General features: G+C 37.9%; 1 protein-coding gene across 2 annotated transcripts in view; it reads left to right on the plus strand.

Moving 5' to 3' along the window:
• The window catches only part of LOC114050058 (apoptosis-stimulating of p53 protein 2-like), a 69,814-nt gene extending 58,719 nt beyond the window's left edge, over positions 1-11,095 (plus strand). For both annotated transcript variants that reach the window (XM_027871605.1, XM_027871606.1), the window contains 3 exons: positions 187-353; positions 7,438-7,637; positions 10,326-11,095. In XM_027871605.1, the coding sequence (XP_027727406.1) occupies positions 187-353; positions 7,438-7,637; positions 10,326-10,367 (409 nt within the window). In that variant the 3' untranslated portion in view covers positions 10,368-11,095. The remainder of the gene's footprint in view (positions 1-186; positions 354-7,437; positions 7,638-10,325) is intronic.
• The last annotated feature ends 1,061 nt before the right edge of the window (positions 11,096-12,156 follow it).

A 12,156-nucleotide genomic window follows, 5' to 3' on the forward strand; every position in this document is an offset into this window, starting at 1 on the left:
TTGATTTCAGGGCTATGTTTCATTGGTGAACATAAAGCAATTCTGCTGGTAACTAAGGTGCTTTTGGGAAAGACCTGAATTAAGATAGACTTACACAAAGTTGCTTCTACAAATGTGTTAGTAGAAATTTTTCATTGAAATTTGCAAAAACACTTAATTTGCATGTTGATTTCTTCTTTCTCATAGGACTCCATTACACTGTGCTGCTTCTTGTAATAATGTTCAAGTGTGTAAGTTTCTGGTAGAATCAGGAGCTGCTGTGTTTGCTATGACTTACAGCGATATGCAGACTGCTGCAGATAAATGTGAGGAAATGGAAGAAGGCTATACTCAGTGCTCACAGTTTCTGTATGGTATGTATGAATTCAGACATCAGATTTATTGGTTTCAACCCGAATTTCAGTTGTCCCTGGTTGTCTGGATAACGAGCAAGGTTTTTTGATACTGAAAATGTCTAATAAGTAAAGTAGCCTAGGTTTTTTTCAAAGCTTAAATTGAGAACTTTTCCCATGCTGTAGCAATAATGTCCCTATTCCTGTCTTTAAAGGCGTGGTAAATAGTGGATTAGGAGCCTGCAGGCTTGAATTTTCATTTTGCCTCTGCCTCTTACTAGTTTGTGACCTTATGTAAGTCCCTCTATCAGTCTGGTGTCCAGTTTCCTTATCTTTAAAATGAAGATGAATTAGATAATCTCTGCAAGTCCTACTTTTTGTCTTGGTACACCCAGGGCCTAACAGATCAGCTTATGCATAGTAGGCCCATTACAAATTCATTTGTCTTCCCTAAAATCCTACTGTCTCATTGCGGTGTGGAAATGTGACTCTGGATTATCTCGAGCTGTTCTGGCAAGTTCTATTAAGATGGAAAAACTTACATTGAAATTTTAATCAAAGAGAGGCTGTGATAAGTTACTGGATGGAGTACCTACACCAACAAAATCATGAGTTCTGGAGTCATAGTCGTTGAGATACCACTAAAGAACTTATGTAAATTTTTGTCTTATCAATGTGAGTTTCCCTCAATTGATTCTTAGTCAATAGTCAGTCATTAAACATTTATTAAGCATTAGGCACTATTCTAAGCACCAGGGATGTATGAGGCAGATCACAGATCTATCTAGATCACGGGTGGGAAACCTGCAGCCTCGAGGCCACATGTGGCCTTCTAGGTCCTTGGGGTACAGCCTTTTGACTGAGTCCAAGTTTTACAGAACAAATCCTTTTATTAAGGGGTTCCACAGGTTCCCCTCTCTTGGTCCAGCTCATACCCCAACCATTCCTCATACTGTGAAATTCTTGTCCTTTCCTCCCATAAATCTCTTTAGAGGAGCTATCTTTGTGCTGGAGGGCCTTCCCAAATGAGTTTTGACCATCACTGGTTACTGCTTCAGTACTCAGTGTGTGTCCGTATGTCATCCTTCACTCTCACCATATGGTCAGTCTATTTAGTGTTCTCATTGTACATTTCCTTGATTCTTTTGTGCAGTTCATTGTTTGCAACATGCTTGTAGTATATTTATACTCACAGTGCTCTTCCATTGTTCCTTTGCAATTTTTATTCTAAAGGGATTGTTTTGATCCATGATTTGTAGCCATGTGCCATTCCTGGAAGAATATTGGTGCCCCAGAAAATAGGTTTTTATTTCAGGGAACAGCTTGGAATCATTGAAATCTCTGCTTAATTTTCCAAATGCAAAATAGACTACTTTCTGCCTCCTATTCACATCTGAACCCAGTACATCTGCTGTTTACATTTAAGATCTGTGCATTGTTGGACTAACCTAGTAGATTGCCCATCTAGCTTCATGTTATAAGCTAGCTGAAAGACCTTCTTCATTAGGTTTTTCCTGAATGATCATGGCTCTGTTTGAGGATGTGTTATGGTATTCTGGGACTTGATGCAATCAAAACAATGTCATTTACAAAGAGGAATATCTGTAGGACCTTGCTATCTATATGGAATCCATCTTCCATTTGGACTCCATGCAGGGTGTTCTCTTACTAGAGTGGCAGATATCTTTGGTAAGATATCTTCTCTGTTATGCCTATTTTGATTTTGATAGAGAAGTATAAGCAAAGTTACTACTATGGTTGCATCTATTAGTGAATCTTGCATGATCTTAATATGCATGGGTGATTATTTTATCTGGTGGTTGAGAGCTTGCAATGCTTTAGAAAATTGCCAAGTGACTTTTTATTAATAGCAAACACAGCAGAATATTGTTTTCTTTGCGTTGACTTGGAAGATTTCATCTGTTGAAAATTATTTGAGAAGTCTACCTATTTTCTTATATTTTCATGAAGGAGACTCTTGATATCTGTGTACTTCAATTTTATCGAGATTTTATAGAACTTAATTAGGCTGATGAGTTGTTAGGTATGATGCCCTTTGAGCCATTCCTGCCCTGTCCTCTCCTCCCAATCACTAGTTATCTTTCCCTTTTTCAGATATCTTAAAAAATCTCTCTTAATTTCAGAGTTGTTGTCTCTGGCAGTTTTTTCCCCCACATGTACTTGATCTGTTACTCCTACCATCTTCTTCATCCTTAGTGTTATTCCTTCTTCCTTATATTGAAACATCATGTTAGATGATTGTGTTAGAGTGTTAGAGTCCAAATGTGGTAGTTTCACTGTCATAGATGAGAAATAGTTGTTATATAAATGCTGATAGGTCTATTCCATTTTTCACCTGTTTATTGCTCTAGTTGATCGTGTAGTTTCACTTAAAAATTCTTTTCAGGTCTATTGCCAAACTTTCTGCAGACCAAGAAAGATGGAAAGTTAGAATGGGGCTATGTTGGGAAGAGCTTTAAATATCAGAGTTCATATATAATCCTAGAGCTAACAGGAAGTCACTAGAGTTTCAGGTGGAGGTAGGTGTGATATAATTCTGCACTTTAGGAAAATCACTTTGGGGGCTGTGTGAATAATGAAGTAGAGTGGAGAGGGACTGGAGGCAGGAAAACCATTGTTTTACCACGTGCCATTGTTTTAATAAGAGGCATTGTTGTTGTTCAGTTGTTTTCATTCCAGTCCCCATTTGGGGTTTTCTTGGCAGAGATACTGGAGTGGTTTGTTGTTTCCCTCTCCAGCTTATTTTATAGATGAGGAAACTGAGGTAAATAAACAGGATGAAGTGACTTGCGCAAGGTCACACAATTCATAAGTGTCTGAAGCTCTTACCATAGTCCAAAGAATTAATGTAGTGGTTAAGTGATAAGCTTTTCCTTATTTTATATAGCCAGACTTCTCCTTGGAATAGCAGATATATCCGCTGTTCCCAGAACTGTATGTGAAGCCTTTCCAGGTTGGTAGAATCTGTTCTTATAGCCCCTGGGTAATTCAGGGTTACCTTCACACCACAGTGGGATGGGTGTCACTCAGGTCTTTAGTATCAGATCAGTGAGGTAAAATAATAGTATTTTAAGTGACTGAAATTGAGCATCAAAAGGTAGTCATTGTAAAATTGTGAATATAAAGGACATCTTTAAATACAAAGCAACTGAGATGTATAGAGACAGACATATACTTTCACATTCTATAAATTACAGAGTATTTAGCTAAAGTTATTTCTTGCCCATTTAGCTAGACAAAATTGGCTCAAATATTTTCAGACTAAAATTGGAGCTTTTTAAACTAAATTCACAAATATTGAATACCATTTATGCTTTTAAAAGGACAAAACTTTTTTTTTCTAAAGTGTATTAATACTCTGTTTTTTAAATAGAGTAAATAGGACCGGTTTTTTTTTTTTTGATGACTCAGGATCATTATTATGAATAGTAGTTCATATTACTGCTATATTAAGTGGTGCCCACAGAGCTTAATGAGATGTGTAAAGCTATTTGCTTCTCTATAAAGCGGTCCCAAGGTAGTAGTTTTTTGAGTTTTTAACTGCTTTGTACAGTTTTTGTATCTTTCTATACTGTCAGCTGTTACTTTATTGATGCTATTAATATGTTTGCTACTAGCTGTCCCTTTCTCATTTGCTGCTTCTCATCTGCTGTGGGTAGATTATCATCATGCAACCAAACTAAGTGGAAGACTAAAGAGGCTTTCCTTATGATTAAAAAGGCATAATATTTAACACATGGATTGGTTTCACCTCTGTAATAATAAATTATTATCACAATTATTTGTATGTTTGTCATCTCACTACTATATTTTGGTTTATCTTTTTATCAGTCCCAGCAGTTAGCATAAGTGCTCTGCATATAGTAGTTGCTTAAATGTTTGATAATTTGTCCACTTTTAGGTGGGAGGGGCTGGTCTTTGTATAAAAGTTACAGAATGAGTGGTCCAGACCATAATGTTAATAGGATTTCTGGGGTTAAGGAGTCATTGTGGGCTCTAAGAGTTAGGGAAAAATGTGTGGAGTAAGCACAGCATGAACTCGGCCTGGGTATTCCATTCTGTAAGTTTATGTTCTTATTCACAAGGTTACAGGTTTTGTGTAAAAAGATTTTGTTAAAAAAAATTAGCTAGAATTTAGGTGCTATTATCATTACCATTTTACAGGTGAAGAAACTAAAACGAACTGGTTAAATGACTTACTCAGGGTCACACAGCTATTAAGTGTGTGAAGCAAGATTTGCACGTCTCCCTGACTCCCAGTCCAGAACTCTATGCTGCCTAGTTGTCATAAAAATAAAAAATAAGAACAAAAAAATCTCACCTTGTCAAATTGTTCATCACCATTGAGGACCATACTGGGGAATGTTGTTACCATATTAAATACTATTCGGTTGAATAAATAAAGGCAAAGAAAGCACTTCACGTAAAAACAAATTCCTGAATAGTGATAATAAGGCAGAACTGTTCATATGAAGGAATTTAAGTTTAAAGTATTCTTTGTGGCATTTTGTTGTGCCAAGATGAAAGTCATTTGTCTTATGTTGAATACTTTCCCAGAGTAGGCAGTTGCCATCTTAAATCCAATGCCAGCATTTTTGGGTATGACCTAAGACCATCAGGAAAGAGAACAGAACTGGGATGGATAGGTAACAGTGCCCCATTCATCTCCTTAAAATGCCTTTGCTAATTAGTAGGTGGGCTCTTGAGGACAGATTTGATGGCCTATTCTTATTTTCCAGAGCTTTTTGCTATGTACTATTTTCTCTCTTTCTGCTGTCCCTTTTGTCTAACTTTCTTTCCTAACTATAGTGAGTATAGCTGTGGATGGAACTGAAGGAACCAGCTGAATCCATGTGTCTGTAATCCAACTTCTGACCTAGTTGATTTGATACAGATCGATGTTGCTGCCAGACTTCTGTCCACTTAGCTATTGGGATTATGAGATAATATAAAGAAAACCTGGTATTCTGTAATTATTTTATTGAACCTACATACACTGGCTAAAAGCCAGTGGGAGATGGGCTTGTGTTTATGTAGTCTACAGCTACTGATACCTTGATTATAGCCCATTATATTGTCACTCAGTAAGCATTTATTAAGCACTGACCATATGCCAGGTTTTATACTAAGTGCTGGGGGTACAAAAGAAGGGCAGAAGACAATCCTAGCCCTCACAGAGCTCACACACTAATAGGGGAGGCAACGTGCAAATAGTGGTGTACAAACAAGATATTTACAAGGTGGATTGAAGATAGTCTGTAGAGGGAAGGCACTGGCATTAACTGGGATCAGGAAAGGCACCTTGTAGAAGATGAGATTTTAGCTGGGACTTGAAGTAAGCCAGGGAAGTGAAGAGGCCAAGATGAGGAGGGGAGAGTATTCTAGGCACAGGGGAACAGCTAGTCAAAATGCCTGGACTGTCAGCAAGGAGGCTAGCATCACTGGATCGTAGAATACTTTTGGGAGAAGTAAGGTATAAGAAGAGTGGAAAGGTAGCAGGGGACCAGGTTGTAGAGGGCTGTGACAACCAAACAGAGGATTTTACATTTGATCCTGGAGGTGATATGGAACCACTGAAATTTATTGAACTCATTAAACTCTTCCTTGATGCACAGTCAGCATTTAAACCTATCTTCCATTGCCCTTTTCACTTATATAAAACTCAAATGTCAATTTGGATGTTAAATTGAGGCAGCAGAAAATGTGCTAGATATGGAATTGGAGATTCTGGGTCTGCATCCCAGCTCTTCTCCTTCTTGCCCATGTGAGCTAGAATGAAAGAATAAAAAACACTTATTATTAAGTGTTGACTATGAATACAAGCTAGAATTCATACAGCACTTTAATATTTGCAAAGCACTTTACAGTGATTATCTCATGTGATCCTCACAACAGCCAGGGCTGGGGGTGGGGGGAACGGGGACGGGGATGACAGACCGGTGCTATTATTGTCCCAATTTTACAGATGAGGAAACAGGCTGAAGGAAATGAAGTGATTTTGCCTAAGGTCACATTGCTAGAAAGTGTCTGAAGCAGGATTTGAACTCAGTCTTCCTGTCTCCATGTTTAGAATTCCATCCATTGTTCCACCTAGCTGACTCTATGTGCAAAACTTTGGACTGAAGATAAAAATAGAAAGGAAATACAGCTCTTGCTCTCAAGGAGCTTGAATTCTAATGAGGGGAGACCACATATAGAGGAAGTTTCAGCTACAAGTCAAATAGAAAGCCTATGGGTCCATAGGGTGCGGTGGCAAGACAGTGGTGTGGTGAGAAGATCCTAATACCCCTGCCCCCATGCAGGTTAGTCTAGTATTTCCTTAAAAAGTCCTGAAACCGTCTTAAGATTTTATTGGCTCAGGGGCCAAAAAACTCAGACTGTTGACATTATTTTCTGGTCACCTGAATACAAAATCGTAAGAAGCTCCAGCAGCTCTCAAACATGTGGCGGACAGACCACCAAGGGCAGTGCTGAGACTGGGGAGTCATTCACAGCTGAATCACCTTCCAGGATCCTTGATGCACATCCTTATTAGATATCTTTGCCCAGGTGTGGCTAAGGAAATCTCCTTTTGTTAAGTGTTGAGTGATCTATGAGTGTCTCATTTTTAATCAGAACTGAGAGTAATCACTAAAATAACTGCAGTGTTTAAGTATTTCAGTTTAGCCACCTAATTCTGACTCCAATTTAACAATGTGATAGGTATGTATTTAACTGTTATGGACTATGGAACTGGACTGGGACAGCCTTTTTGCTCTAAAAGTAAAGTGTGGGGCAAAGAATCTCTGTTTAGAAGCATGCACAGTAACTGCTAAGAGACATTTGGATTGTATGGCATTCAGGTAAAGTTCTCTGGTGCTACTTTTATCATTGTTAATTTTTTTGAGAAGTTCATCTACATTGCGGAAGAAAAAAATCTTTAAATTATTGGTAAAAGAGTAATAACGTTTCCAGCCTTTACCTAGTCCCTGTCCCTTGCATGTTATGTAACCAGATAGCTCCAAGACTTGAATTATGTAAGTACAAGTTATGGCTATTCTTTTCAATTCAGCATCTCGATGGCATTTTCCTTTTTTGTTCCTAGGAGTTCAGGAGAAAATGGGCATAATGAATAAAGGTGTCATCTATGCATTATGGGATTATGAACCTCAGAATGATGATGAACTGCCCATGAAGGAAGGAGACTGTATGACAATCATCCGAAGGGAAGATGAAGATGAAATTGAATGGTGGTGGGCATGTCTCAGTGACAAGGAAGGATATGTGCCTCGAAATTTGCTGGGAGTAAGTTACTCCTTTTTTAAAGGACGTTTCTCACTAAGGCTTTGGAGAGAGGAGACTTTGAAAAAGGTGTAGGATAACAATATTCTCACATGATTCCCCTTGAGGCTAGGCTATTTGTGGCTATGGAAAAGAGTGAAGTTACCTAGTACAAGTGGGAACTGAGCCAGTGACTTTGACCTTATTAACACTATGCTCTGATTCCCTGAGTATCCATTATAGACAGCATTGCCCTAGGCTTATGGGCCTTATAAAGGGAATAGAAGGCAGTGGAGCTTAAAAACAAATCGAAGAAGGAGGCTGAATATAAGAAATCAAATAACATAAGAGCCTTTTCTTTTATTTGGACCAGAGCTGTGATTTGATTGTTGTAGGGAGGTCCTTCTTCTACCAGTGCAGATCCTCAGTGTGGACTCTGCAGTGTGGGGTCTTAAAGAGCTTTGGTGAGCTCCACTGAGAGATTAAGGGACCTGCCTGGGGGCCACCCTGCCCATCTATGTGAGAGGTGACGCTGGAACCCAAGTCTTCCTGACTCTCTCCACTATGCTACAGGAATATTATAATGATTTCCTAGTATTGTGGACCTGCTGACTGTAGGTGAGAGATTTGTGTAGCAGCATTTTGAAGGAGGAGGGAGGAATGCGGTCTGACAGAAGAGTATGGGAGAGTGCATTCAGAGAATCAGAGAAAAAAATTACATGTTTGAAGGTGCAAGCATATCCATTTTAATTATTTCTGGCCTCTTTTAGGGTCTGTTATTCTGTGACTTAGTGTTTTGAAAAAAAAAAAAGAAAGAAAAAAATTAATAAAGAGATTTGGCAGACTGGGTTACAGAATAGAAACCAGTGGTATAGTGATGGTTTCTAAAAGTAATGCTTCAGATAGCTACATTTTTTTTTTTTTTTGCTAGGCAGTAGGGTTAAGTAACTTGCCCAGGGTCACACAGCTAGGTAAGTGTTATGTGTCTGAGGCCGGATTTGAACTCAGGTCCTCCTGACTCCAGAGCTGGTGCTCTAGCCACTGTGCCACCTAGTTGCCCCAAAATAGTTAATTCTTGTTAGAATACTGCATGTAGTTTTGATTATAAAAGCTAGGGGAGGGAAGGCAGAAGGAACTTAAAGTGACTCCCCAGGGTCACACAGCTAGCACATGTCAGAGATTGGATTTGAATTCAAGTCTTCCTGACTCTGAGCTTCTATCCATTATGGCAGTGAGGATGCCGAGATGGTTATTATAGTCCAAGTATAATGTGATTAGGGCATGAATCAGGGTTGTGCTTGTGGGAATGATAAGGTAAGGCCTTGTATTTAAAATTGCAGGATTTAACTGATGGTCTAGGTACCAGCAATAAAGAAAAGAGCAGTCTTTTTGAACTATACTTCACCCTATTCCTCTGTCCTTTATCCATCACCTGTGTTAAGTACCCAACGTGCCTTGCTTAATTGTCTAACAAAACTTGTAATTAAACACTAGGCTGTTTCATGTGGGTTATGTATTGAAATAGACTTTTACTTTACTGTAAAGTTAGGAATTAAAAAATATGCTCTAGCCCATAAAATAAGAGGTCTCTTTCAAATGTCAACTGAAAATGTGAAAAACTTACTATATTGAAAGGATTTTACTTTTTAGTCCTATGAAGGAAATAAATTGGCATTAGCAGTAGTAGTAATTGTGCTTCCATTTGTATGGCACAATAGTATTTGAGTGTTTTTTCCTCACACTAATCCTGTGAGATATTATCTCCATTTTATATGCAGAAACTGAGGCTCAGAGTGGTTTAAGTCATGTATCCCACAGACTTGTAATTAGTGAGAAGCATGTGAACCCCCACGTCTTTTCCTTCTAAATAGTGTCTTTTTTACTGCAACATGATCCCTCCTATTTTTACAGTGTTTCTGAAAGGTTGTACTTAGAACCAGTTGCTCCAGATTTCTGTTGGATATATTTAGTGGTTGTTTTCCAAGTAAAGGGGCAATATGCTTCCATGTAATAGGAAGATTGTTCAGTGACTGAGTGTATAAACAAGTAATCAAATGCAGGAATTTTCAGTGGTTTTTACCCATGTGTTATCAGAAATAAACTAAAGATTTTAGTCTATTCCTCAGTCTTGGATTTCTTGAGTACTGAAATATTTTTTAGAGATAAATTTCACGTGCACAATTTTTTTTTTGGGTTTCATTTGAGACTTAAAGCAGTAGAAAAAGAAAATTCATTGGCTTCAATAACCAAATTTATGACAATTATATTTGCTAATTACCTTTATTCCCATCAGAGATATAAGTGCTTTTCCTTTTGTGTGTTGCTGTGACACAACAATTTAGGTGTGTTTCAGTTTTTTCCCTTCACTCTGTGTCTCTGAAACATTCTCTTGGTGGGGGAGTAGAGGGAGCAGAGAGCAGTTGAATTACTAGTTTAACTCGCTCATGGATTGAAGCATGGAAACCTTGCTGTTTTCACCAGTAGCTGAGTAGTTCCTTTACAGTTACTCTCACTGCATCTCTCTTTCCACCCCTCCCCCAGCCCTCCATATAAAGGGGATTTAAAATTTTTTGTTACTGTACCACTTCACCTTTATAATCACTATCCCTATGACCTTTTGATATGTTCCTGAATAGTATCAGAACATAGTTGCTAAATAAAATTTAATACAATGTAATACACATTTTAAATTACTTTTTAACTCCTTTTTAGCTGTACCCAAGAATTAAACCACGACAAAGGAGCTTGGCATGAAACCTCATGGAATCTTTATGAAGTACTAATCTGTGTTATTAAAAAGAAGTAATGTGATTGGTGTGGACACAATTTGCAAGTCTTTATTTCCATGACAATATAACTAACTTGAAAGCAATGAAGAATGTGCTTTAGAAGCAAATGAAGGATTGACTAATTCAATTGAGAACCTTCTACACACTGGAATGGTGCTTATAAGCAAGTGGTATTTGCCCTTTTGGGGTAAAGAAACTCCATACTTCAGCATGTGGCACTCATAAGGACAATGATGCAGTGACATCTAAATGTTCTGTTTTTTAAAAAAAAGGAAAAACCCTTTTATTCAGTAGAAAATTCACATCCTGCCTAAGTGACTTTATTTTGGAGCCTGCCTCAGTAATTGACTGTGATAATCTTGCGCACACCAGAATGGGCTATCGCCATCTCAGCCTGCCCAGAAGCACCGAGGAGCACCTTTTCATAAGCAGAGCATTTTCTCAGATGACTCAGTTGAAGTTGTGAAAAGACAGTACAATAGTCTGTATTGACCTGAAGAACCATTATCTAGTCTTAAAGTGAGCAATAACTTTATATGAGTGCTGTAGCATCTTAAGATTTACACACATATTTTGAATATTATGCTATATTACATGTAATTTAGATTTAGAATCTTGTTTTTCACCTGAATTTTGCGTCTGTATTTATTGTCTTTTGTATTTTGGAATTTAAATGTAGAAACATTCTGTAGACTTACCTTTAAAATTTGTCAGAATTTTATCTGATTTTATTTTTTTGTCAATTGTGATAAAATAAAATTTTTTTGTCTCTTTAGCTTCTGCCTCTGGTTTAAGTTCTTGGTATCAAAAGCAAGCATTGACTAAATACGGGACTACCAACTTCTTGAATATCTTAAACAACTCTGTAAAGCAGTTAACTGATGTATTACAGAAATGTGACCCCTTAAATTTTATTCATCACCAATAACAATGATGATGATAGCTCACACTTATATAGCACCTGCAAAGTGTTGTACATGTGGCCCTGGGAGGTAGGTGCTATTATTATCTCCATTTTACAGGTGAGTGAACTGAGGTTGAGAGCCTAAGTGTGTTGCCTAGGGTTACATGGCTAGTAATAAACATCTGAGGCAGTTTGAAATCAGGTCTTCCCAACTCCATGTTCAGCTCTCTTAAAGTTTGTTCATGGGGTGAGTGATGAAATCCCAGCATGTTCATTGAAGGCTACCTTTTAGCAGACTAATTTTGTGTGCTCTTTACATACTCTGAATCATAGATTTAGAGTTAGAAGGATACTTAAGATGCAACTGGTCTATTTTTACCGGTGGAGGAAATAGAAGTTCAGAGGCTTGCCCATTCTCATAGATGATCTTTACATCAGCTGTCTGAGATAGGTAGGACCTGTGATTATGTGGATCTTAATAGGCCGTGACTTACCCAGTCACCAGGGTATTTAATTACTGCAAAGACACAACTAAAAACTAGGTCTCCTGACTCCAGACTAGTGTTCTTTTCACCATACAACATGAGGTAAATGACAGTGGAAGGGTACTAGAAAGCTCAGAACATGAGATCATCATGCCATTTTGGTGTTCCTTAACTATTCCTTAACTTTCCAAGAAGAGGGATGGAACTAACGAGATTTTTATAGGTTTGGAGCATCCCAAGGGTAATGATACATAACTAATGACCTAAACAACTTTGGAACAAAATCCTTGCTGTAACAGATTCCTTCATATTGTGGGTCAAATCCTAGTTCCTGTGTATTGCAGTAATGAATGTATATTGCACAT

This window comes from Vombatus ursinus, unplaced genomic scaffold, assembly GCF_900497805.2.
Source record: "Vombatus ursinus unplaced genomic scaffold, bare-nosed wombat genome assembly UNPS02014798.1, whole genome shotgun sequence".
NCBI classification, from domain to species: domain Eukaryota; kingdom Metazoa; phylum Chordata; class Mammalia; order Diprotodontia; family Vombatidae; genus Vombatus; species Vombatus ursinus.